Source organism: Trachymyrmex cornetzi, unplaced genomic scaffold (genome assembly GCF_001594075.2).
Source record: "Trachymyrmex cornetzi isolate Tcor2-1 unplaced genomic scaffold, Tcor1.1 scaffold270, whole genome shotgun sequence".
Taxonomy (NCBI): Eukaryota; Metazoa; Arthropoda; class Insecta; order Hymenoptera; family Formicidae; genus Trachymyrmex; species Trachymyrmex cornetzi.
The window spans coordinates 1,287,613-1,314,475 of record NW_017297377.1 but is presented as its reverse complement, the minus strand read 5'-3'; the positions used below and the strand labels follow the sequence as shown (position 1 = coordinate 1,314,475).

At 32.3% G+C, this 26,863-nt stretch overlaps 6 protein-coding genes across 8 annotated transcripts in view; 4 read left to right on the top strand and 2 right to left on the bottom strand.

Moving 5' to 3' along the window:
- The first annotated feature begins 881 nt into the window (after nucleotides 1-881).
- Fkbp12 (peptidyl-prolyl cis-trans isomerase Fkbp12) lies at nucleotides 882-3,108 on the top strand. Its single transcript, XM_018508714.1, has 4 exons — nucleotides 882-1,145; nucleotides 1,504-1,551; nucleotides 1,857-2,043; nucleotides 2,388-3,108. The coding sequence occupies exons 1-4, from the start codon at nucleotides 1,109-1,111 to the stop codon at nucleotides 2,443-2,445; spliced, it is 330 nt and encodes a 109-aa protein (XP_018364216.1). The 5' UTR covers nucleotides 882-1,108; the 3' UTR covers nucleotides 2,446-3,108.
- Nucleotides 3,109-3,870: 762 nt separating this feature from the next.
- On the bottom strand, nucleotides 3,871-8,316 carry stmA (Protein EFR3 homolog stmA). The gene is made up of 16 exons (XM_018508695.1): nucleotides 8,255-8,316; nucleotides 8,067-8,143; nucleotides 7,717-7,832; nucleotides 7,331-7,493; nucleotides 7,108-7,260; nucleotides 6,927-7,033; nucleotides 6,725-6,868; nucleotides 6,563-6,641; nucleotides 6,350-6,485; nucleotides 5,933-6,204; nucleotides 5,675-5,847; nucleotides 5,230-5,590; nucleotides 4,888-5,087; nucleotides 4,685-4,781; nucleotides 4,370-4,525; nucleotides 3,871-4,293 (listed from the first exon to the last, which is right to left on the bottom strand). The coding sequence occupies exons 1-16, from the start codon at nucleotides 8,259-8,261 to the stop codon at nucleotides 4,141-4,143; spliced, it is 2,394 nt and encodes a 797-aa protein (XP_018364197.1). The 5' UTR covers nucleotides 8,262-8,316; the 3' UTR covers nucleotides 3,871-4,140.
- Nucleotides 8,317-13,870: 5,554 nt separating this feature from the next.
- On the top strand, nucleotides 13,871-16,452 carry LOC108761917 (chymotrypsin-1-like). The gene is made up of 5 exons (XM_018508696.1): nucleotides 13,871-13,925; nucleotides 15,147-15,204; nucleotides 15,354-15,664; nucleotides 15,838-16,089; nucleotides 16,216-16,452. Exons 2-5 carry the CDS (start codon nucleotides 15,162-15,164, stop codon nucleotides 16,348-16,350), a joined length of 741 nt encoding a protein of 246 aa, XP_018364198.1. The 5' UTR covers nucleotides 13,871-13,925; nucleotides 15,147-15,161; the 3' UTR covers nucleotides 16,351-16,452.
- Nucleotides 16,453-17,928: 1,476 nt separating this feature from the next.
- Nucleotides 17,929-18,786, top strand: LOC108761918 (WD repeat-containing protein on Y chromosome). Its single transcript, XM_018508697.1, has 4 exons — nucleotides 17,929-18,042; nucleotides 18,144-18,337; nucleotides 18,449-18,543; nucleotides 18,601-18,786. The coding sequence occupies exons 1-4, from the start codon at nucleotides 18,030-18,032 to the stop codon at nucleotides 18,737-18,739; spliced, it is 441 nt and encodes a 146-aa protein (XP_018364199.1). The 5' UTR covers nucleotides 17,929-18,029; the 3' UTR covers nucleotides 18,740-18,786.
- A 905-nt stretch (nucleotides 18,787-19,691) lies between these two features.
- On the top strand, nucleotides 19,692-21,092 carry oaf (BRICHOS-like domain-containing protein out at first). The gene is made up of 4 exons (XM_018508637.1): nucleotides 19,692-19,889; nucleotides 20,121-20,234; nucleotides 20,316-20,634; nucleotides 20,718-21,092. The coding sequence occupies exons 1-4, from the start codon at nucleotides 19,794-19,796 to the stop codon at nucleotides 21,020-21,022; spliced, it is 834 nt and encodes a 277-aa protein (XP_018364139.1). The 5' UTR covers nucleotides 19,692-19,793; the 3' UTR covers nucleotides 21,023-21,092.
- A 3,827-nt stretch (nucleotides 21,093-24,919) lies between these two features.
- The window catches only part of LOC108761924 (Sox box protein 15), a 51,264-nt gene continuing 49,320 nt past the window's right edge, over nucleotides 24,920-26,863 (bottom strand). For all 3 annotated transcript variants that reach the window (XM_018508703.1, XM_018508702.1, XM_018508704.1), the window contains exon 9: nucleotides 24,920-26,856. In XM_018508703.1, the coding sequence (XP_018364205.1) occupies nucleotides 26,306-26,856 (551 nt within the window). In that variant the 3' untranslated portion in view covers nucleotides 24,920-26,305. The remainder of the gene's footprint in view (nucleotides 26,857-26,863) is intronic.

Below are 26,863 nucleotides of genomic sequence, written 5' to 3'. Positions count from 1 at the left end.
TCGTACGACGCTCTGTAACCAATCAGAAAACAGGATTCCGATGGATTTTGCTTCGCATCATCGGAATTCTGTTTTCTGATTGGTTGAAGAGCATCGTACAACGCAAATCGGATGCAGTGTGAATCCAGCATAATTTTCCTCCTATTCGCTCTGAGTAAACAAGGTGCTGTATTGGCTGCATTCAGCAGAGAAAGCAGCTTTGCAACTGTTGTAAAATTCTTGAATATAATTAGTTTATATATTTAGATCCAATGTGAGGAACTAAGGGCAAGATCAATCATATTGAAGAATGGCTGCGTTCAGCAGACTCAACAGTTTGCAACCGTTTTGTGATTCTTCGCTGAGATAGGACTATTCCTTTAAATTTAAAAGTATAATCCAATCAGCGCGACAAATCATAAAACGGTTGCAAAGCTGCTGAGTCTGCTGAACGCAGCCATTGTTTCAACAGTTGCAAAGCTGATTTTTCTGCTGAACGCAGCCATTGGTTGCTTTCAGTACCGCCCAATGAGCGCTCAGTGAGTTTTGTATTTATTTGGTCTATATTTTTAGTTCTAACGGAATATGCCAATCAGATGCAAGAGCTCACAAGAGCGTTCAGTAAGCGGTTGTAGTATTGAATGCACCCATTGTGAGAACACAAGTCACGTGCACCAATCACGCGGATTCCCGTATGTCCAGGATCGATTCTGTATCTTGAAACGAGGTGAAAATTACAAAAGTGAGTGAATTTACTAGAATACTGATAATTTCATTGGTCAACACCTAGTAAATTTGCTCACTTTTGTAATTTTTACCTTGATTGAAGATACAAGAATCGACCCCCAGATTCTTTACTCAAGGGACTCTATACTGTGCTATCGACGTATATATAGATACGCAATGGATGGTATTTCTAGGTATCTTATATGCCCGGCTCATATTCATTGAACGACGTAGTGGAGCGGCATCGTTTTCCAAGGCGCCGTGAATAGTTTTTCTCACGACGAGTTTTGCTCGACGGCTTTTCTGACGAGTCGACCCTGATAAACCTCAACGGTCTTTGCGCACCTCGCCATTTTGAGAGAAGATTCTCTTGTTGCAATACAAAGAGAAAAGATACATAGCCATGGGCGTGGATGTCGAAGTCTTGAGTCCTGGAGACGGTAATTATGCAGTTTTTTATTTTTCTAGGGACTCGCCGAATTTGCCGTTCTCGCTTTTCCTCGGAAGAATCTCTATCCTATTCCGCAGCTCGTTCCATCTCTCTCATGCTCGCGCGCGCACTACACTATTTGATGCTTCGAAAATTGTGCTCCACAACGTGCCTTATCTCGTGGCCTAAAATACCGCGAACTAGTGTGGCCGATGCCACGGTGTTCTTTATTTGAAATAAAATGGACCCTGAGCGACGTCGCGTTTTTGCCTTATTTATGCTGTTACTAATTTTAAACAGCAATGTCTTTTCGCCTAGGTTTTGTTATCTAATCTAATATCGTTTCATGAATATTTTCGTATGTGCAGGTCAAACCTATCCAAAGACCGGTCAAACAGTGGTCGTGCATTATACAGGTGAATATTTTATTGCGGAGAGTTGATACTCTGATTTATATTTATATATCACGCTTGAAGAAACAGAAGAATAGTTAACAAAATTTTTTTAAAGCTGCTGCCATGTGGTAGCATTACACAAATATGATCAGAGTTGAAAAGTAACACATTACTTCTCATTTCTGATTATATTATTTAATATTATATTAGGTACTTTCCCCAGTTTCAATCTCTGAAAATATCGTGTATTTATCTCTCTAAACAATTTATACATAAAAATCTTAAGATTACATAAATATAGAATAATTTTATTAACATATTTATAGGTACTCTCAACAATGGGAAGAAATTTGATTCCAGCAGGGACCGCGGTATACCGTTTAAATTTAAAATTGGAAAGGGCGAAGTAATTAAAGGCTGGGACCAAGGAGTCGCACAAATGTGCGTCGGGCAGCGGGCCAAGCTGACCTGTTCTCCAGACTTTGCTTATGGTAGCCGAGGCCACCCTGGAATATATCCTTTAATGCAAGATGATATAATATAAAATACAGATTGAACATACAAAATAGAATACACTGGAACTTTTGTAATGGCGCATGGTTGGGATACTGAATAACGAGATTCATTCTTACTTCATTCTCAAATCATGAAATTTAGGATTTTATTAAGTGCCAAGGTTTTACCTCTTCTCACACTACTCGCATGAGTCTAGCGTGACTGGAAGAGATTTTGTGCTCTATTTTGAATTCGCTATCACGAGGTTCTAGTGTAATTATTTAGTATAATTCTATTTATAATCTAATATATATATAAAAAAAAGCAAACAGTAAACTATATTAGCCTTGACAGAGACACACTATCCCACCGAATGCCGTTCTTATCTTCGATGTGGAGCTGCTGAAGGTAGAACCTTGAAATACCTCTTAGAGCGTACCAAATTTGACCAAACGCATTTCAATACAAGAAAAAAAAAGAAACGCATCAAATTATGTTAAGTAGTCGTCGCACGAATGGCACATCCTACTCTAATGCCTTAATTCAATCGCTCGTACATTACAATATATTTACGATTTTTATGAAGTTACATATGAAATATTGAAAACGTTTCTCCAATTTCGGAAAAGACGTACAATTTATACAATGTATAAATTGCAGATCAATAATATTCAAACATTGTCTCATGGACTGTAGGGTCATATGTTAATATGTAGTTTGATTACTTGCTCTCCAAGAGATGCTACTTAACTTGTGTACTTGATTTAAAATCGACTAACCGTGTTCCTATGATGAGCGGTTGAATAAAGGGACCCTTCAGATATTTGCAAAATAAAACCTGTGTTCATTCCATTTACTATGTATTTGGTGATCCTTCGAGTATTTTGTACAAAGATTCAATAAAGGAAAGAACAATTGGTAATGTAACGCTACAGGTTTTCATAAGATAAAGTACAACAGAAAATTACTCTCCGTTTTCTCAAGCGTATACATCTAAACATCTTTTTCTTCATAATTATATAAATAAGTAACTGGAGAAAAATGTAAGAGGGAAGCATTGCACTATAATAAATCTTTTTCCAGGTTAACATGTGTTTTAATATACGTATATTTACAAAATATTTCGAACTATTTTCTATATTTATAAATATACATTGTGCAACGTTTTTCAATCACTGATTCTGCCGTGAGAGAAAATTGTGTTTTTCGATCTAGAATATACATAAAGAGATATACATAGATATACAATTTTTAACTTTACATAAACATGATTAAGTAACAGTGCATGCATATTTACGTAATTGATCTACTGCCGGAATATAGTATATATCCAGATTATTTGTCTTAATTTTTGCTGAAAACTGATTTATGTATATAGGATGATTCATTATGTCGATGCTTATGTGAATTTTTTTTTGTTTTGTGCTCCAAGTTTCTCCATTGAAGTATCGACATTAGTCAGAGCGTGTGGTCACTACAAATCACTACAAATACTTTGAAGCATTTGATTAATTAGAAAAAACAAATTTACTAATTAACCAATCAAAGAATGTTTCAAAGCATTTGTAGCATCACACGACTATGATTTTGAGTCAACCTACATTAATGGAAACAGTTGATTCAGTTTACGAAATCTGTGACAAGTTTATAGAATCATTACATGTGTATAAGAAATTCCCGTCTCTTTACTTCCATAAAACCATTCCATAACCATTGATAATATTTTATAAAAACACTAATTAACCATTTTCATTGCAACTTATATGGTGTATTTGAGACCTACTCATTAAAAATAAATAAAATTAGTACGAGCAACTCAATAAAATATATATATCTAACAATATAAAACATAAAAATATTTTCTCTGTTATGTACATAAGTCAACTTTTAAAGTATAGGAGCTATTGTTCATGCTCAGTAACATGTAGATGATTTAATATAATGCAACACTATGTTAATAGCTACAGTCCATTTGATGCTTTATAGAAATGTTTTGAAGCATTCATTGATTGGTCAATTAATAAAATTTTTTCTTTCAATTGGTCAATAAAATGTTTTGAAGCATTTGTAACACCAAGTGGCACTTAATGTTGATGCAACAGGAACATTAGCAGTTTAATATACAAATAACTCTGGGAAATGAATTTCGTAAGCTGGAGTTTGACTTGGTTTAGTATCCGTCTGCGGTCCGGTCGTAGGAATCGTGTTGCGCGGATCAACGGACAGCGTATTAAATATCTCTGACAACTTACTCTGTAAAACATCGTGCTGTGAACAGAAAAGGAAATATTAGAAAGCTGTATAAATTGATAATAAGTTTGTAATATACGTTAATTAATGAAACCTTTGGTTGTGTTTTTGATACTAAATCTTGGAATGGTGCATTTCTAAAAAACTGAGAAAGTTGCATTCGCTTCTCTTCTTCTATTACTTCATTATTGTTGCTCTCTGTCAAAATTCTTTTCATGCTTTCGAACGTTAATTCTTCTCCAGGTAATTTCTGTAAAAAATTAATTATAGAAGGTAATAGTTAAAATTGTGCAATAATAATATACTAAAAACATGCTTTTTAATAATAACGATTAATTAATTTATTAAATTAAATATGATCATTGATATCTTCTAATTTAATACAAATTAAAATAAATGTAAATTATACCTTTTGCACACCCGGTGATGAACCTCCACTATCCAATTCTGGACCTCCAGAATTAATGTCAGCTAGTGAATTCCGTCCAGCATCAACCCATGAATGCCTAGAAAAATTTAATTTTACGTTATAAAGCTTATATATAAAACAAAGCAGCATTTTCTAAATGTTTACAGCCAATTACTGGATCATTATACGTAGTAGGTAATTACCTGTGTTGTAAAGAATTGCCGCTGTAGCCTGAACCTTGTTGTAATTTTCCACTATCAAGACCAGCTCCTTTTAGACATTCACTGACAACAGTTTGATCGACTAAAAGAGCTGGCGCTAATCTGGATGTTAGACCAGTATCATATTGAGATTGTAAATCTGGTAGTAAATGAGGGCTATCGTTTCGACGTGCATCTACCACCTTCAAACGAATTTATTCAATCAATTGCGCATTTTGATTTTAATAATATATTGTAACTTTACTATAAAATAAATTAATGCGGTTGTGTGTGTGTATATGTGTGTGTGCGCGCGCGTGTGTGTGACAATTTGAAATTACCTACCTTTTTCGCATAATCCATGAGAGCGGTAATATTACAGACATATGATATTAAAATTAGTAAGCTGATAACTATTGCGTGCAAGTTGAATTTAAGTGGAAGACTAATTTGACCACTTGTCAGTGCCAAGTCTTGCAGGCTCAACACCAATCTCAGTAACTCTAATACTGTTTCCTCGGAAGCTAATTCAATGGCAAGTAACGCCAGTGTGGTATAAATAGATTCCACATTTTCTACTGTATTACTAGACAGCTCTAATGATTCATACAGTGCCAAGTAGATTTCAGGGCCGTGCTTCCGAATAAAGATTACATCAGGTCTAGAGGCTTTTTCAATAGCAAGATCGAGCTCTGCTACGTTCACACTAAAGCAAAAAAGTTATCTTCAAAAATTCAAAAAAGAACGAACAATATATATTAATAGATATTTGATTAAGAGATAAATTTACGTTGGTTTAGCGAGTTTTGTAATATTCCGTCGTCTGTCGATTAAGGTATGGAATATTTTCTGTACAAGAAGTCTCATTTCAGCATCTGCTGCCAATGACATTCTTAGTAATGGATCCAAGAAACTGGGTGGGAACGTTGTGTTCAAGTGAATAGTTTGGTACTTGGTGCCAACCTGTATACAAAAAAAAATTTGTAATTAAAAAATCTATATCTCTTACATATATTTATATTTTTATATAATAATAAAAACGATTTACCTTTAATAGCGACTTTAAAAGTATGCTTTGAAGTAATACATCCCCTTTGCCGACCGATACGATACGATCAGGTTGACTGTATGGAACTTTACTCATAATGAACATCATAATCTCAATTTTCTGGTAATCTGGAAGATGATTTGCGAACTCTCCAAGAGCGTTAATAAGAGCTTCTTGATACAATTGCTCATCACTACTTGACGATTGGTTCCTCGTTACACTAACTCGTAGGTGAGATAATAAGGAATTTATAATTTCTAACACAGATGGTCCTAAAAAAAGAACATATCGTTAAGAGTTTAATGATTTAATCTCTGTTATACGTTCAATAAATATCGTTTATATATATATTAACCAGAGAACTAGATAACAGAATTTATATATACTGGATCCATTCAATTTTTTATGTGTACCTACCAACACTTTCACCTGCAGCAATTGATATAATTTTAGACAAAGTATCCGCAATGCTGGTGCGAATCTTAGGGGACGATTTTGAGTGATCATCAAGATGCGTCATTAAAGCTTCCACTACAGTGTAGGAATATTGTGACTAAAATATACATTAAAGTAATATTATTAATTATTTAATGTATAAAATATTATTACTTGATTTACATCGTTACATACTTGAATAGAAAACATAATTATTCTGAAAGTATGAATTGCGAAGTAGTTAGGGACCCATAACTGATGATTGTCCAGATGCCTTTAATATAGATAATTATTAAAATATCTCATATATGAATATATTTATATATACGTTAATTCATAACGAAATTTATTTTATACCTCAACACAGGTCTTATAACACATCTAATATGACCAAATGATGCGCGTCCAATCAGTTCTCGCATGCAAGTTTCCGCAAACTGCGGCGGATCCGATCGTTCTTCAGTTGGGCTGTCCGGTGTTGTGTCTTCCTTATCAGCATATCTAAAAATACAAGCTTGTCAACATGCATGTTTCATAATATTCGTTTCTTTTAAATTACCTTGAATTTTGCATATTGTACAGTAATGATGGTACAATCTTGTCCATATGTACAGGTTCCCAGATATTCTCAACCAAATCATCAGAAAGAGTTTTTCTCACAACGCCCTACAAAGGTATATTTAAATACGTAGATGTAAGTTTTAATACAATCAATAATCTGATATATATTTCAGTCGTACCTGCAACCCTTGAATTCCAGCAAGCCTAATTTGTTTGCGTGTAGTGGGATCATCATTATTAGAATGGCACATTGCCGAATATTTCGACACAAAGAAATCGTAACGAGTATGATACGAGGGTGTGTCTTCCTCAATATTGGCAAATCTGACAAACTGAGAATCAATATATTAATCGAACAGAAATAAGTAAAATTAATGTTAATTCGTTAAGATTATCACTTACAGACTGCGTTGCAAGAATTTGTAATTGAGGATCCATAGATTCCAGCAGTTTTTGTACCATTTTCAAGAAGCTCTCAACAAATAGATTCAGAGTTTGTGCATGACAAGCTACCAAGAGTTGGTCCATTGCCTCCATGGCGATCACAACAAAGCCATTTCGTCTCCTATCAGAGCATGGTGTCTTATTAAGTAGAATTGTTTCATGTAGTGCATCGAAAGATGTATTAGCATGCTATGTATAGAAATTATTGCCAGTCATGTTTACAGCAGTAATTAGGATTAATTTCTATAATTCTTATGTAATTATTTATATAACCGGTGTTATAAGGTAATTATTTATGTATAATATACTATTAAAGACGTAATTATATCATAATTTTATATTACCTGTAAATATCCCTGGAAGCTCGTTGAAACAGGTATTCTCCAATCCTATCTAATTTCTCAGGACTGCTCAATGAATAAAATGTTAGTTTCTCCATATTGTTCTTAATCAAGCCATCCTGAGGAATAGAGAAGCCCATTATTACAAATTGTCGCGTACGAGACACATGTCAATCGCATTTCTCATTCGGTGCAAATATCACAGGTTCAACCATAAATAGAATAATCATTTTGGTCTCTCCCGCCTATCAAGGACAGCGTTTATTGATTTACCCGCGAACAAAACTATAAAACGCAGTAGACAGAAATGAAATGTATGAGACGAGAGAAAAAAAAAGATTCAAAGATCTCACCTGAGGATTAACCGGAAAAATATTATCAACGAGCCTCTTGTATCTCGGACGTAACGCAGCACAACACCAACAACAGCCTAATAAAGAAGAAAAGAATGAACATGCGCTGTATATTGCCGTCCGATTACAATTCGACTAGTATCTTCGAAAATACATAATTTTTTGGCTGTATAAATGGCCACACTTACCAAACATTTTGATAGCTCTTTTGACAACTGACAAGTAGCACCTCGTAAACACCTGCTCAAACCAACAATGATAACAGCAGACAGCTACGAGCTACGAGCTACGCATCGTGACGTAAACGTATGTACGCATACTTTGATCAATCGACCTACTGTCGATACTCTAATAACTATCGACCAAAAACACCAACTTCGAGAGAGTGTAAACATGCCCGCGTTTTTCAAAAATGGAATGTTACTGGACATCTCGATCTATATGCATAGAACATGAATTTCTTATTAATCTTTGATTTTAATTCATACAATGTTTAAGTAAAATACATATAAAATATGCACAAATTATTTGTATTTCAAATCAAATGACTAAAAATTAATTATGTACTTTATAATTCAAATATTAATTAATATTGACAGTATTTTGAATTTTGTGTTTTAAATACTTTAAAGATGTATTTTACTCAACCCCGTTTGTCGGTAATAAAAGAAATATTTCTTTTTTTTTAATCTCCAGCCCATTTGATTGACACTAATCATTATATATCTTGCAGACAACATAATAAGTGGTTCAACCCTTTAATCTGCTCTGCATTTATTTTATAATAGTGGCAAATTGACGTTCGAATTTAAATAATAAGAAGATAATGCTTGGCTCAGAAGATTCGATCAAATAATGTGGATAATGCCAATATAAGCCCAAACAATATATTTATATTTTTTGACAGTATATTTGAGAAACTCAATTAATACTAGAATGTAACTGCTTATTACGGTCGGAGCTGGATCTTCGTTGCTTTAAATAATTCAATCTTGAATTACTAATATATCCTATATATGTACTTGCATATATACCATATTGTAGTCTTTTTCAAACTGCGCGCCGAATTGTTTTTCCGGACTAAATAAACGCAATTAAAACTACTCTAGTAATCGCGAATTAAATTGACGAGCAATTTTTAATAATTTGATGCTACCATCGAGCATCATATATTATAAAGATGTTAATCTATAAAAACTATTAATAAATTTATTGCGAAAAATATTACCTCGGCCGGGACTTGAACCCGGATCTCTTGTAAACCGTACGAGGTAGTCTAAAGGCCTCGGTAGTCTAATGGCTCAGGACGCTCGTCACTCCGTTATTGAATTGGTAATTTCACTGTGTAAAGCATATTCTTAGTTGAATTATATTCACTATTAAATTTGTTAAGTAACTTATTTACAAAAACTTACATAGCAAAAGAGTGAAAATGATGTTGTTAGTTTCGATGTTAGCCAACAAATGTGACGGTAAGACTAAGTATGCTAAATCAAGAACAAAGTCATGTTTTAAGAACTAAAATATTGATGTCGATACAATTGAAGAAACAATAATAAGTTCTTACAGAAATAAAATGTAGATTATGGAAATATAAATCTTAACCTATATAATCTTGGAAATTGTTAATAATATAAAGAAAATTTTTAATTGGTAATAATATAGAAAAACAAATTTTTCATTGAAGATAACAGAAAAGATAAGATATATAAATTATAAGTTTTTTTAAAACGACCATCTACTGTATTAAAGCTTAATTCAAATTGTGTAAATATTTAAAAGATTATAGGCATTATGAATTTTATTCTGAGTGTTAGGCCCACAAATAAATCTTAAACAAAAATTGGGATAAATTATAACATGTAATGAAGCAAAAATCTAAATCTAACAAGAAAAACCTCTACGTTATTCTAAATAAATCCACATATAGCGGGTCGAGAGATGACGTGTCATTGTATAAATTCAAATCATGTTTCTTTTTATGTGTATCGTTTCGGACATAAGTCTTTTATTAAAAATTTTCTCTTCGTCAAGTATCTTCACATTGTCCCAGTCGAAATTGTGAGAAGTCTCAATTCGATAGAATTCTAGTTCGACGATCATTGCAAGTGTTCTGGGCACGAGGTAATGTCGGCCGCGTAATATCACGCCCTTTGCAATAGTGCAGTGTTCGTGCGGTTTAGCAACTATTGTTGCTAACGGCTAATTGAGGACATGCTATCTGTCGGCAAACGATTTGGTCCTTAGTGGTAAGAAGCGATTGATTAACTATTATAATACTAATTTATTAAGATGAATACATCAAACTTTTCTACTTGCTTTCCGATATCTTACATTTTGCACGGATAATAATAATAATAATAATAACAGTAATAATAGAAAAGATACATTTCGTATGTTTAATCATTTTTACGCGTTTCAGCTTCCTCTTTTCATTGTAAGCCGTAGTAAAATCGTAACGTAATTAAATGCGCATTTATTGATTTTATCGTATCTGTCTCATCAAAATGCAGGATCCGAATGTCATCGTATTTAGCATAAGAAATACAATCAGCTATTCGCAGCTGTTCAAAGTTAAATTACAGATACAAGTGTTTTATATAAGAGGAAGGAAATTATACTATCGTCTGGTTTGATTTTTAATCTAGCCTGAGTTAATTATCGATCATGCTACCACTAATTCTTGTGGTAGTTCTTACGCAGCGTACGTAAAATTATATCGTATAATGACAAAATATTTTCTTATTTATCTCATTGTTATTTTTATTTCCAACGAACATTTTTCTTATTGGTCATTAATCATATTATAGGATAATGCGCATACTGTAAAAAACATGTTCTCATTGCAATTAAAAAATTAATAGTTAATAAAGAATGATAGGCGTCGGCGCAAATGTAATATATTATTGTTAATTATTAAACAATATATCGAGTAGTCGTAAAAAAAAAAAATAGATTAGCCATACATTTCAATTCAAATTTGAGCTATCATCAGCAGGAATTAATATTAAAAATACAGTAAACGACATGAAACCATAGCAAAAACTACCTCTATCCTTCTCATGCATAATTGAGTATTCTGTTGCGGTTTGTAAAGAAATATCGTGTTTATTATACGTATTTATCACAGAGACGTTCGCTGAAGAACCTGAAGCGATTATCGGTGGCCAGTCCGCCGCACTAGGCGAATTTCCGTACCAAGTTTCCTTGAGATTGTATGGAGATTACGTTTGCGGCGGTTCCATCATCGCCCCGACTAAAATCCTCACTGCGTGGATGGCTTGGACTTGGAGGACGTTTATCCACTTTGTAGCAACCTTAAAATTGCGATTAACATCATTTATAGCACTGATGGACAGCTTCACTTTGTAAAAAATGTTGTCGTGTATCCGGAATTCTCTGATAACGAGGAAGATGCTTGGAAAAATGACATCGCTGTAATCACGGTAAATCGGTAAGATAGAAGTTCACTATTAAGATTTTTTTCTGCACAATTCTAAGAGCTTCATTTTATAATTTCTTCCTAATTTTTTTCTAATACTTTCTTTTGGTTTCTTCACTTTGTTCCTTTATATTTAAAATTTAAACTTTAAATAATTTTATTCATTTCAGCTTGAATCGTCGATTCAATACAATCAGTTCTAAAAACCGATCTCTTTGGCTAAGTTTAAGCCTTTTCTCGGAGAAATGTATTTTATCCGGATGGGATAGGATCAATAAGGATAGGCCGCTCTCGCACATTCTTCAAAAAAAATGAACCAGGTCGCAAAGAGCGCATGTCAGGAACGTCATTATAATGTGCGTTTGACTGACAGCCATTTGTGCACACTCAATCGCTATGGAATTGGCACTTGCGCGGTTAGTAATGTTTATTGATACATATATAGGAATAATTTCTCTACTTTAATAGAAAAGACTGATTTATCAGTTATAAAGACTCGGTAATTAAATAAGAAGTTAACAAAAATAGCTGTCTCCATGTCCAGGGTGGTCCGCTTATATGCAATGGCGCACAGTATTGTTTCCTGGAGTCTTCCTTGCGCTCAAGGTGAGCCTGATGTCTATACCGATGTCTACTTCCATCTCAACTTTATCAATAATGCCTAAGAAGACGTGTAAATGCAATTCACAAGACATCTACGACGTAGATCTATTCAATGTATTGTGTCAACGCGCTGAAAGTATATGCTGTTGCGATTTCGAAACTATATGTAACGATGTGTCAACCGCTTTTCTTCAAAAGAAAAGAAATTTTTATATTTATCAATAAATAAGTGCTGTAATTAAATTGGAGTGGTTAATTTTTAATTAAACTTCTCATTTTTTAACAGATATATGCGAGTTACTATTTACTTTCAACGTTCTTTTAATATACAAAAAAATAATTAAGTTTTTTGTTTATACACTGAAAGAAGAGATTGGTTGCTGCAACAAATTAGATGGTTAAATATGACATAGCATTTTTAATTGGCTGTAGCAACCAATTTTTGGTTGCGTTAGCCAATTGAAATCCTATACTGACATTGCGGATAGGCTAACACAACCAATAATTGGCTGCAGCATCCAAAAATTGGCTGTTGCAACCAATTAAAAATGCTATGCCATATTTTGCTGCAGCAGCCAATCTTATCTTTCAGTGTATAATCAGTAATAATTATTTTATTCATTTTAAAGACAGACAATAATAAGCTGCAATGTAACGCTTTGGTAGAAATTAAGACATATCACAATGCCGAATGTTAAATAGTATAATATTTATTACCATGATAACAGATTGAGTGTACAACGACTTACTAATAATGATATAATAATTTGTATTTTGTTAACCCTGGAATTATGTACATATATCATACATACACAGCTTAATAAATTATATATCAGCAGATATTGATAATAAAAGTAGCACAGAATGTTTAATTAAGGCTTTCGTCATAATTACCTTGGATTATTACCAGCTTTTTGTGTTGTTTAATGGCTTAACACTTTTAACACGATAAATCGCAACATACTGCAGTAATATTCAAAAATTTTTTGAACGGATATAATACTGGTATTCTGTAATCATCTCGTTAGTTTAATCCAAGAAAAACTTTTTCAATTTTTTTCTGAAAATATATAGTAAATAATAAAAGAATATTACCTTTTAAAATATTCTAAAGATTCGTATGGTTTACGTTTTAAAGGGATTTGATAATGTATTAAAAATGTATTTCTTTTTTATACATAAAAGATTTCTAAAAATATAAAACTAAAAAAAGCAATATAAATTAAATCTTATCACTATATTTTCATTGTTCGATATTTTTAAAACAACTTAAGATAAATTTAATACATTAAGTTAAAAATAAACATCTTATAAATATTCCTGGATGTAGAAGTGATTTTAAAAATGAAGAATATACTATTTGGAAAGTTATGTTATTAAGGTAGTATTAGCACGACAATACTGTTCAAAAGTTTAAATCTCATCGAGATACCTCACTCCCGAAAAAACTTTCGATCATGCCTGTCCAAGGCCGCACGCACACGCGGAAAGAAAATGAATACAGAGACGCAGACTAATAGCCGCAGCACAGACTCTTGCATAACGCATAATGCATAGTGCATAAGGAAATCAACCAATCGAAATTCTTCTTTTCCATGGAATGGGAGGAAAGGAAAGCTTCTGATTAGTTGATTCGCTTATGTACTATGCGTTATGCGTTACGCAAAAGCTTGTGTCTGGGCTCTAACACCGGTGCTACAAGATGTTCGCTGGCCCGGCTGAGTCCACTCCCCATCACTTCCTTCAGTTGACACAATATGTCAAAGAAAATCGAAACATTGCGTTTTCTCGCGATTCTATTTTCTTAACTAAAGGTAAAAAATTATCATTTTTTTTTACAATATTCGTTTCATGTTCCTCGGTCGCGTGCTCGTTTTTTGTAATCCTAAGAATTTTTTGCAATCCTAAGACTGGTATAGAGACTATAGATGCTATAATTAAAAATCTGATGTTAACTTGAGTATATGCATCATATGTTAAAACCGCATATTTTAACTGCAATTATCTTAAAAATTAGACGGTCAATATGTTTCTAATTGCATACAAACTTAAAGAGCAATTTAATTTACTTGTATTTAAAATTTTAGCACATTCGTAAGAAAATCATTTCATGGTAGTACTTAATATTTTTATTTGTGATCTGCAATTATATTTTATATAAAGAATTGAAAATTATAGATATGAAAATTAAATTTATAATTTGTAGTTCTATCATAAATTATTTTTCACAAAAAATTCTAAAACAGTTAGTACGAGGAACATGCACAGTAAAAATCATATTTTTAACTCTTCGTTACATGGTAAGGTGAATTTTTAGAACGTATCCAGTAAAATAGCGGCGATTCGATGCTCATTTTTTTCTAATTAATGTATAAAATAAGTGAAAGAAATAAATAGTAACATAAAACTTTATCCTCTGTTTATAGATAAAATTTATAAATAAAAATACATAGTTTTATACGTTTTTATCTTTATAAATTTATACTTTAAATTAAACAAAAAACGCTTCGACTAGTGGGGTCATTTTTATTCAAACCTTATCAATGGAGGGTTAAAAAATAATGAGGGAAGCATGTTTAAATTAATTAATATTCTTCATAGTAAAAGTTATATCTTCTTTTTTAAGAAGCATATCCATATACTTAACCGTTCAAGCGTAAATATATTATTTGTTATCAATAATTTAGTTAATTAACTTGTATATCAGACAACGAAATTTTCTGTTTGCTTCCCGATATATTACGTTATGCTTGGATGAATGATCAGATCTACAATATAATATCTAATAGTAATGAAGAGATACGTTTCGTATGTTTAATCACTTTATTATGTTTAATTCTTTCTTATTCAACTCATACTGCGTAATTATGTTTAATATGCAATATTTAATTTCGTGTCTGCTTCATCAAAGTACAAAATGCCTCATCGTATTTATTTACCGCGACCAGCTGTTTACCAAGGTCAATTTATAGATATGAATCTGCTATAAAAAGTGGAAATTGTTGTCTTCACTTCCAGTTTTACTTTTCATCTAGCTTAAATTATCAATCATGCTACCATTTATCTTCTTGGTAATTGGCGTTCTTGCGCAGCGTAAGTAAAGACATACGTATTACGTAAATATTAAATAGTGATAAAATATTCTCTCGTTTTGCCTCCGTTGCTTATTAATTTTTAGTCATATGCATACCATCGTGTATTCTGCAAGAAATGCATATTTATTATATACCGTCAATTTATAGAGACGTTCGCTGAAGAACCCGAAGCGATCGTCGGTGGTCAGACCGCCAGACCAGGTGAATTCCCGCACCAAGTTTCCCTGAGATATAAGGGCAATCACGTTTGTGGCGGCTCCATCATCGCCTCGACTAAGATTCTGACTGCTGCACATTGCGTAACATTTACACAACCACCCTACGAAGACTTTAAAGTTGCCACTGGGTCTGTCTCAATCACTGCAGGAGAACTCCATAACGTGGAGAAAATTATCGTGCATCCGCAATACTCTGATAAATATGAAGATGCTTGGAAAAATGACATCGCTGTGATTAAGGTAAGTTGAACGCAGAATAATTTGTTACTGCGATTTGTTTCTATAATTTTGAGTGCTCCAATTTATAATTTCTTTTTTTAATTTTTTTCTAATATCTTCCTTTTATTTATTCACTTTGTTCCTATATCGTTGAAAATTTAAAATTTGAATAATTTGTTTTATTCGTTTTTCAGCTCGCATCGCCGATTCAATATAATCAATTCCAAAAACCGATCCCCCTCGTCAAGTCTGAACCTCTCCCTGGACAGATATGTTCTTTATCAGGATGGGGTAGGATACGCACGAACGGACCGCTCCCGAGCATACTTCAAAAGATGGTTCAAATTGTGGTCACACGTGACCAATGTCAGAAACAGAACCCTGATGTGCCCTTGACCGGCAGTCACTTATGCATGCTCAATCGTTCGGGAATTGGCGCTTGCCAGGTAAATAAGTAGCATTAATGGATACATAAAGATAATTTCTCTAGTTTAATAGAAATGATGGATTCACTAATTGTTGAGAAAACTCGATAATAAATAAGTTAACTAAAACGTTTGTCTGTCTTTCAGGGTGACAGTGGTGGCCCGCTCATCTGTGGCGGCGTACAGACTGGTGTTACCTCCTGGGTTGCTCCTTGCGCTAAGGGTTATCCTGATGTTTACACTGATGTCTATTATCATCACACCTTTATTAATAACGCCTAAGAAAATGCATGAAAGCAATCTATAAGACATAAACTATATAAATTTGTTTAATTTATATTACATATCAACTGGTACCAACGCGTTGAAAGAATTCATTGCTGCGATGTCGAAATTACATGGAATGCGTGGATTACGAGGGGGTAACCACTTAATGTAATCTTGGGACAGAGTCCTCGAAATCATTATATAATTCATATGAAATCTCTACGTATAATCCGATAATTACATATGCAACCACGAGAATTTATTGTATAATATTAAAATTAATTAAATAAAAAATCGTATATTTTATCGAATTACTTCACAAGTAGTGAAAAAACTTACTTGTAATCAGATGAAATCATATGAAATCATGTAATCTGCGGGACAATATTTCAGCTAGTGGTTACCCCCTCGGTGGATTATGTTTTTAAAAGACAAAAATATTTTTGTATTTTAATATTAATAAATAAAGTGTTACAATTAAACATTAAATTTGTTAGGAGTAGACATTTAATCAAAATATATGAATCTTCATACTTTTTTTAAGACAAATCTAACTGTTTGCAATTATTGTTAAGGTCTTTTTCAAATTATTATAAATTCCAAAGAAATTAGGTAAAATAGGGCGATAGGAGTCAAGCGTGGTAATTGTTGCACAAAACAAACAATGTGGATATAACACATGAATGATTATCCGTTGGAATTCATTTTTTTGATAATATCAATAACTGTTTGAAAAACATTATTAAGTTTAAAAGTAAGAAACCGGACAGCGATAACATCGAAATCGACTTTCATGATTTATTCCTTACGTCCCTACTTTTGCTTCGTATCATTGGAATCCTGTTTTCTGATTGGTTGCAGAACGTCGTACGACGCAAATCGGATTCAGTGTGAATCCAGCAATACGTTTGATATTTATCAAAAGCGAGAAAGAAAGTTGTAGAGGAGTCTAGTATAGGGTATGAATCATGAAGTTTTTTTCGTAGAATGAAAAGTGAAAAGTGAAAAATTTCTCCATTAACTTCAATGGTTAAAATTTTCATTTTTCACTTTCCATCCTAGGAATAAAGTTTCATGATTGATACCCAGGAACAGAAAACAGACTAAGAAACCGCGCAAACCGTGCCGCTTGCTTCTTTTCTCCTCTATAAAGCGGAAAGCATAACGCATAACACTAATAGCGTATTTCACTGGCAGAACCGCTGCGCACTCAGTGCACATTAAAGCTGTTGTACATTAACCTAATATGACTGTAAAAGTGAGAGATCTCAGTTAATAAAATACCCAATGTATATTTTATCAAATATCACAATAAAATATATTAAGGATTTCGTGGTTTAATTTATTTCTATATTTTTATTAAACATACATTTTTATGTCGATTTGTGTACAACAGCTTTAAAGTGCACTGAGTGCGCACCAACTCTGCCAGTGAAATACGCTATAATACATAAAATGTACCAATCAAAGTCTTTCGTTTCCTTCCTTTCCATTAAATAAAGAGCTGATTGGATGGATTTCTTATGTCTTATGTGTTATGTCTTGATTCCATGTAATGCATGTCTGGACTCTGGAAGATAACAGAACTATATCGATCAAACATCGAATCGTATGTTACAAGTTCAAGTTGTAAGTCAACTGTCGAAAAAATATAAGTATAATTTTTAATATTTCGGTGAAACACATTCTATATCATGCAACATTCCGGTAAACCAACGACTTAATTATTTTGAAAAGTCCAAATTATATTGTCATGTAAGTTATATTACTTTGTAAATAGATATTTTATTGGTATCACATTATCGTAGACATTTTCAATGGGGAAGAAGCAGAATGTGAGGTTCAAGATGCTCCTTCTGCAAATCATTTGGGGAAAGGAATTGAATTTGATTTAATTTACGGTAGAAAATTGTGTTCCCCGATACTTGGTTACAATTGTCAACTTCCTGATTTACCAACAAGTTGCATACCACCCACAACCTTAGATACATCTCTGTTGCATGTAAGATTCAACGACATACATTCATCGCAAGAATTAGATGAAATATTCTAATTTTATTCCAGTGTAGTTTTGGTAGTTTTGTTTTATATCTTACATCTTCTCTATTTGCAGATTCCCATTTATGCCCATTTAAAGATACATGATCTGAAGCCTGTACGCCTACCAGAGCCACCATCGATTTTATCATCATTGCAATTGCAATTTTCGTAAGTATTTTTCTCTGCATATCTTTCCATATTTTAATTGTTATGCTTTATTTTTAGGGAAGGTACCATACTTAGTAAATCTTCAAGAGAAATATCATTGACAGCACGATTAAGCGAGGAAGACGGTATATCCGCTTTGTGTAGCGCTCAAAACAGTACAAAAATTACAAATGCTAAACAAAGAATAGAAATGTAGGTTTAAGTATCAGTATAAGCGAAATAATATATTCCGATATAAAGAGATACACAATTTTATCTTTGATATATTTTTCTTTCGCGGATGGTGACACCCTAGCAAACGAGAATGGATTAAAATGGATTCAGATTTTCAGAAATACGCATTCACGAATGTTAAAATGAATCCTTTTCAATCCTGAATGCATCTTTATTCATTTATAGGAATTACATAAAGCAAATATCTATGCTTTTTCCATCCTAAATGCATTTTTATTCATTTATAAGAATTGCATACCTCTATGCCTTTCATTCTAAAAATAATATTAGCATTTTCTGTGCATCGTGAATACTACTCAATTCAGAATTGTGAATAGGAAGTACAGTTTTTTTAATTAAGTTAAATTCAAAAATAATATCAGCAATTTCTGTGCAACACTAATACTGCTCAATTCAATATTCTGAATATGAAATGCAGTGTTTCAATGTAATTGAATAAAAAAAGTTTTTATTTAAAAATGGATCATAAATGCTACTTAAATTATTCAAAATTATAAGTAAGAAATGTTTCGTTTTAATCCGACTAAGTTCAAAAAAGTTGTAACGTAAAAATAATTGAGCTATGTTCTTTTGTTTCTCTTTGATTAGAAGTAAAATGAATGATCGATGTGAACACTCGCAAACCAAGTTAAACACAACCCGAATATTAGGCTAATCATGACGCGCGACATTGGCCAAGCGAGATTATTATTCGACACTTACCCAATTGCTGGATTCACGCTGCATTCGATTTGCGTCGTACGACTCTCTGCAACCAATCAGAAAACAGGATTCCGATGGATTTTGCTTCGTATCATCGGAATCCTGTTTTCTGATTGGTTGCACAGCGTCATACGACGCAAATCGGATGCAGTGTGAATCCAGCATATGACTGTGAACAGTGTGAACAGTTACTACTGTTACTAGCAGCTTGACGTATTAGGTTATACTCTCGATGGAATAATCTCTTTTTTTCTTTTCTACATTAACATCGGCTCGGACGAGGCGAGCGCGCGACAGTGATTAACAATGCGACAATGAGGAGATTCAACGAGTTTCTCGCGATTTTCGTCGTGTTGCAGTGCTTTTATGGTGCATGCACCACACACTTGCTCATAAATGTCAAAAATCAGGTAGACGAATACAATTTCTTGTATATCCATTATGTATCAGCTTTGCTGTATACGTAATTTATAATCTGTAAAAGAATAAACTATTGATTATAAATATATTTCTGGAAGTTAACCTCAAACATGTTTTTTTTAAACTTGTATCGAATATTCTTTTTTTATGTCAATTAATAATTAAAACTTAAGAAATAAGTTTTCATATTAACATTACTAAAAAGAAATTTTTATTTACAGGGCGGTGATATTCTTCTAGAAACAATCTCGTCTAATGTTACAGAAGATCTGATTACTCTCGAATTCCAGCGTTCTGATGGTACACTAGTCACGCAACTTATTGATTTCAAAAATGTAATTATTTTATAAAGGAAAAATATCCATGTAAAAAGATGAATTTTTTGTAATTTATTTCAATAAACAATATTCTTGCAGGAAGTTCAAGTTATAAAAGCTTTGGTACTCGGTGAGGAGGAACGTGGACAAAATCAATATCAAGTCATGTGCTTTGTAAATCATTTTTATAAAGTAGATTTTATATCATCTGATGCAATGTCCAAACTACGTCAAAAGAATCCAGGTACCGTACGGGTAGCTGAGGAGGACAGAGGTCATGTCAATTACACAATGGACTTATTTCTGGATGTTTCTCAATCCAAGGAAATCTCAAAGCATGTTACCACACTTTGTGCAGAAGCAGCTGGATCAGCTTACACCAGGAATGATGATATAAAACAGTGGATTCAAAGACCAGGTAAATATCTGGAAAATAAGTGTGATTATGTCATGTATATTTTATATATTGTAATAATATTAATCATTTTATGCCATTGCTAGGTTCCTCGGAAGAGTTACTAATGGCAGCTGTATATAATTTCACAAATGTGCCGCAATCCGGTATGAACGATACAAGGTCATTATTGGTCTCTAAATGTGCTGACACATCAAATCTCTGGGCATCTTGTACATGTTCCCTTGAATTGTGCATCGGTTGGTATCCATGTGGTTTAAAATTTTGCAAAGGAAAGTCTGATGGCAAAAAGGTAGCAAGCACTTATCGATGTGGCATAAAAACATGTAAGAAATGTTTTATATTCTCATATTATTCTAAAATGAAACAGAACTGTCTATGGGATGAATGACATATAAGGACACTATAGATTGAAAATTTCAATTTATTATAAGCATGGCAGTGCCATAAAAAATGAAGAAAGCTAGAAACAAATTGAATATCTCAGAAAAATTTCTAATTGTTTTAGTTAAAATTTAAAACAAAATTTTTGCAAAAAAGAACAAATTAACCTTCTAATAATAAAAAAATCCAAAAAAAACGGTGAATGAGAGTCAGCGTGGTAATTAATACGCAATTTTAAATCTTCAATCCAGAAAATAGAATCTTTATTCCAAAAAACACAATAGTACGTTTCAGTTCACTTTGGAACCATCAAAATTTTTTTGGTGATATTTAGGGTTCAATAATAAAAACGCTCTATCTGTCATACCTATTATTGCCTCTTTTTTGTGAGAGTGGATGTGCCGATAAAAAATTAAGTTTTTTGATGTTAATTTGAAACTTGTTGGATAGAAATATTTATAAGATAATGTTTCAAATAGATTACAACATCAAATGTGTTAATCTGATGATGTTTTTTCTTGAACATGAAGGGATTGATATTTTGAATTTGCATTGTTGAGGATGATTCCAAAGTTAACTGAAATGTACTATTATATTTTTCGGAATAAAGATTCTATTTTCTGGATTGAAGATTTAAGATTGCGTATTAATTACCACGCTGACTCTCATTCGCCCTGTTTTTTTGGATTTTTTGTTGTTGAATTTGGAAGAGTCCGTAAGAAGATTACATTATTACTATTTTAACCTTCTAATACTTTTTTATTAACTTGATTTTAAATATATAAATAATTTATATGTTTTATTTAGTAAGTATAAACTAAAAATTTTTATTTATTAACAATTCTCTTTTATGAATGAATTTAAATATAACATTTTCTTGTTTTATATATTTTACTTTATATTATATCGTAATTAAAGCCAAAGCAAATCAAGCAAAAGTATTTATTTTTGCAAGATTGTATATTAGATTATACTGCATTTATACTGCAGATCTTTGAAGTACTTTATAACATAACAAATGGATTACGCTTTAAAAGGATTTATGTTAAGGGATTAACACAAAATTTTTATTTCCTTCTTATCTAGGTAAAACCGTTAAACAAAAAAAATTTTTATTCGTTGTTTTTTTAGAAAATCTTATCAAACACATGATTAATATACGTATTCATGTAGACTTTACTGAGTGGATATATTTGTAACATTTACAATTTTTAAATCCAATTTATATCAGAATTTTATTTCCATACATTCCAAGATTTTTGTAATAAAATATTTTGATATATTTTATTAAAAATATTGTTCTTAATTCTACTTTTGTAGAATTCGTTTTGCAACAAAAAATTTAAAAAATGCAAAACTGTTACATACAGATAAAAATACGTAGAACATTATTTCCTGTGATCAACAATTATATGTTCCAGATTATTATTCGCAGATACTTTTTCACTTCCATTGAATTTATCTAACATTCCTAATCGTTATGTTATTTACATCTAAAACAAAATCATTCCAATTATATACCCAGTAATTTTTGTATTACCTATTTATGTTATGTCTAATATTTTTCGTACTGTGAATACATGTTACAAATAATCCATTCAAAAAACACAAAAATATTCTACTTTATTTCTCGAATATTTCAGAAACGTCAAGGATAATTTGTACGTAGAAAATTTTATACGTGATTTGTAAAGCTGCCATTTATACACATTGTGTGTGTAGCGTGAGTGTGTGTGTGTGTGTGTGTGTGCGTGCGCGCGCGTGCGTGCGTGCGTGTGTACATTATGTTATAAATGTACATAATGCAGATTCATATATGCAGAGACACAAATAATAATAGACATCGATGAGTTAGATATATAAATTCGTGTTAATAGCCGAAAAGTGTACAGTTTATGTAAGATTTGCAGTACTGTGCAAGACTTTATAAGAATATTATCACAATTTATACTGATACATTAAGTATTTGCAATTTGTAATGAATGTCTTTGCACGTTTCAATGAAAGAGTATACCTAGCGGATCATTGTGAATAAGACTGCAAAATCTGTCCATTTAACGTATAATAGTTAAGTCATTGCTCTCTGAAATTCCTCACACATTATATTTACAATATAAGAGAGATTGTTCGAAGCCAGGAAATATATACGTATACTTACGCCTGTAATTCAACGTTCACGAAACATTTACAAAAAAACATCAAGCAGTATTTGGTGTCGTTTTAATTAGCAACCATTATACTGCAAATAGAAGATGTATAATGCAATATAATGGTACTGAGGAAAATGCACGATTCCCCAAATAGACCTCGCCATCTATTATCTTTCTAGAAGTTAATTGCTACAAACGCAGAAATAGTGAGATAAATTGAGGCATTCACAATATACTACGAAACAGAGCCAGGATTTAGCGCAACTGAAATTATTTTAATCATTGAATTTGCTATTGATTAAAATTTCAAGACTTTAAAAGTATCAAACACAATATGTAATTCTACGACAAGATCAACATCTCATTTGACTTATTGTCTGATTTTTCATAATACGCACAAAACGATAGAAGATTTTAAATTATTATTTGAAGTTCTAAATGTAACTTCAAATAAAAGAATTTGTATTGTTAAAAGAATCAATTTTTTACTCCTTTGTCTCATTGTCAGTAAAAATTTTGGTTCTGCTATGAATGATTTATAAATTAAGCGACGTTAGTTTTGTTTATACACATACTGTAATAGTAAAAAAAACATGTCACACTCAATTATATTTACGTGTAAATCAATGGGGATTAATACATAAAATGTGACAGAGTAAATTTGTAAATAATGCACTATTTGTGTAGAAATGTATGTATATTCAGCGGAGAGATTTGAAGAGTAATTTTGAAGTCTTATTTTGATATATCGACTTTAGTATCGACATTTTAGTTACAATAGTGGCTTTACAATGGATATTAGAAAGGGCAATATGTGCAATAACAGTTTTTAGATAACGAGAAAGGATTTATAAATATCCTATTATATAAGAGAGGATATTATAAAATATTTATAATAATTTATTTAATATTTGTTTCTTTCACTTGCCTGTTGTTTAATATATGTATAAATCTATTTATTTGGTGAAAGACTTTATACAGAGTTAGGTTTCAGACCTAACGCACTATCTGCTAATGGTAGATTTCTGAAATCATTTTGAGATGAAAATTTAATAACATAATGTCCGGGCTAAATATACTCCTACGTAATATTTATATCGATATTAATAAAAGGCAACTATTAGATTTTATTTTTAGCACTTTGTGTTATACCATACCTAAGCACGTAAATTTTGGACGTGCTAAATAACTTGCTAATTTAAATGATTATAATTTAAAAACTATTATAGCCTCGATATTTTGGTATTAGAATTTTAGTCTCAAAATAACTTCAGAAATCTGTCAGGTGATGCGTTAGGAGTGAAATCCCCTATATATAGCTATATTAGAGCTTTCTAACGTAAGAAGTGTCATAATTATACAATAGAAAATGAGAAATATTTGTCAATGTTTAATTACTGTATCAACCCCCTTTGATGTAAAATTTATGGGTATCACTACACTAAGTATAATTTCAGCTTTACACATAATGTTATATCTTATACACATATTTTTTATATATATTTAATAAAAAGAATTAATATACATACATGTGTGTTTTAATAACATCGAGCGATTAAAAGATCCTGAACAATCGTTTTTTATCGTGCGTGATTAAAATATATTTACGTGATATACTACTTCACGAAAGATATCAACGTTTTTCGAAAAAAAAAAGTTATATAATTTTGTCAAATTTCTCAATAAGAAATTTATTTTAAATAAAGGTATATGGACAGCATATATTTTACAATATAATATATATGTATGTGTGTCTCATACATATATTGTGTGTACCTATTATAGGCGTGTACGATACATACATGACAAAATAAACAATATGCACAATGTAAAACGCGTCAAAAATATGTTGTTTTTGTGGAAGAATATTCTTTGAAGAAGATATGGGAGGGGGGAGGTAAATGTTTGTTCATAATTGATTCTATTAAGTACGATACATTAATAATAATAATAATAATAATAATAATAATGTTAATTAATATAGGTAATATAATAATAGCAAAATAATAATGTAATAATAATTTAGTTTTACCCAAAATTCTTTACACATTTCTATACACATCGAAGACATTTTGCACCACTTGCATTTCTACGAAACTTGATGTGCAGTTTGCACAAATTGCTAAAAATGTCACCCTGCTGAGCAAGAAAAGAAAAATTTATGTACAACAATAAAACATATATAAAATCATTGTTTGTAACGATTAAAAATAAGCTTTTGGACGATAAAGCTCACAGTGGTGTAGCACCAAAAGTAAATGCTGCTATCTCGGAATAAATACGAGAAGATTTACTGATGCAAAATATTTCTTGACATGTGAAAGTTTTCTAATATAACAATATAATATCTCTCGCTATCGCTATTATATCTCTGCTACTGTATTATCTTTGATAATGAAACTAATGTGACAAAATAATGTGACATCTATGTGAGTATACAATTCTCTCTGTAATTTTAATGCTACACACTAGTCGTACACCATTAGTCGCCTATCTCATTACGTTTCTGAGGTCCTAAAGTGTTCATATAAGACTGTAGATAAGATATCGGAGAGATCGAGGAAATTTAATATCTTGTAAAAAATTTCAATAAAACGGTACTCATTGTAACAAAATATGATGACATTCTTGATCATATCAGGTAGTTTATCATTATTTGTATCGTATTATTATATTCGTATCATATTTTTATCGCAATTTCGCTTATTGCAATTTGTTGACAGGCGACAATTATACGCCACTGACTCGCATGAATACAATTTCAATTGTACTGAAATCCATAAGAGATCATGCTTATACACAGAGGATACTCTTAGACGGAGTTACAAAAGATAAAACTGCAACTATTATATAAAGATTTTCCGTATTGAAAATTGAATGGAATATTGCAAACAATATCTTTTGCTCGCGTGAAAACTCTGAGCTAAAATATTGTTTCCAAAATTAATGAGAAGAACGTACCTTTTATCACGAGATAAAATCTTTTGATATATTTCGGGTAGCACTAACCACGTGATGACGTAAAATGTGCGCAAAGTGTCCTGTTCTCCCTGATTGTGAGCGAAAAATGAGTCCCTGAAATTCGCACGTCAGTCCAATCCGAAACTTGTGGATCGTTTTGTGCACTAGAAGGAGAAACACTAGCTACTGTAGCAGGTCTTGCGCACGTCCGCAAGTATAACACTGAAATCATCATCGGCTTTGGGCACGTGTTCCATGCTCTGCTGCTGCTGCTGCTGTTGCTGCTGTGGTTGTGATTGCTGATGCTGTTGCGTCACTGAGTGATCCGTGTACTTGGATACCTCCAGTCCCGGATGATACTGCTCCATAGTGTGACCGATCGCGACATTAGGACAACGAGCATCCTTGTTCCCCTGCTGATCGTCGATAATGCACTGAGAATTCGGTATGTCCAATTGAGACTGCGGCGGTGCCCCGTAGTAGCGCAGATCGCTGGCGTAGTTATGGTTACTGTCTAACATATTCTGCGAGGATAGGCTCGAATGTGCTACGCTTGTCGGGTGAGAATACTTGAAATATTTTTCCAGTTGGAGCGTCTGTTGCTGATCATCCTCGGCACTCATACCAGGATCGATATGACTGCCGAGAATCGCGTGCTGTTGCTGCTGGCCGGAGGACGCGTCCGTTTGATACTCCTGATGATGCATTTGATATCGGTGCGTTACTGTGCCTATAAA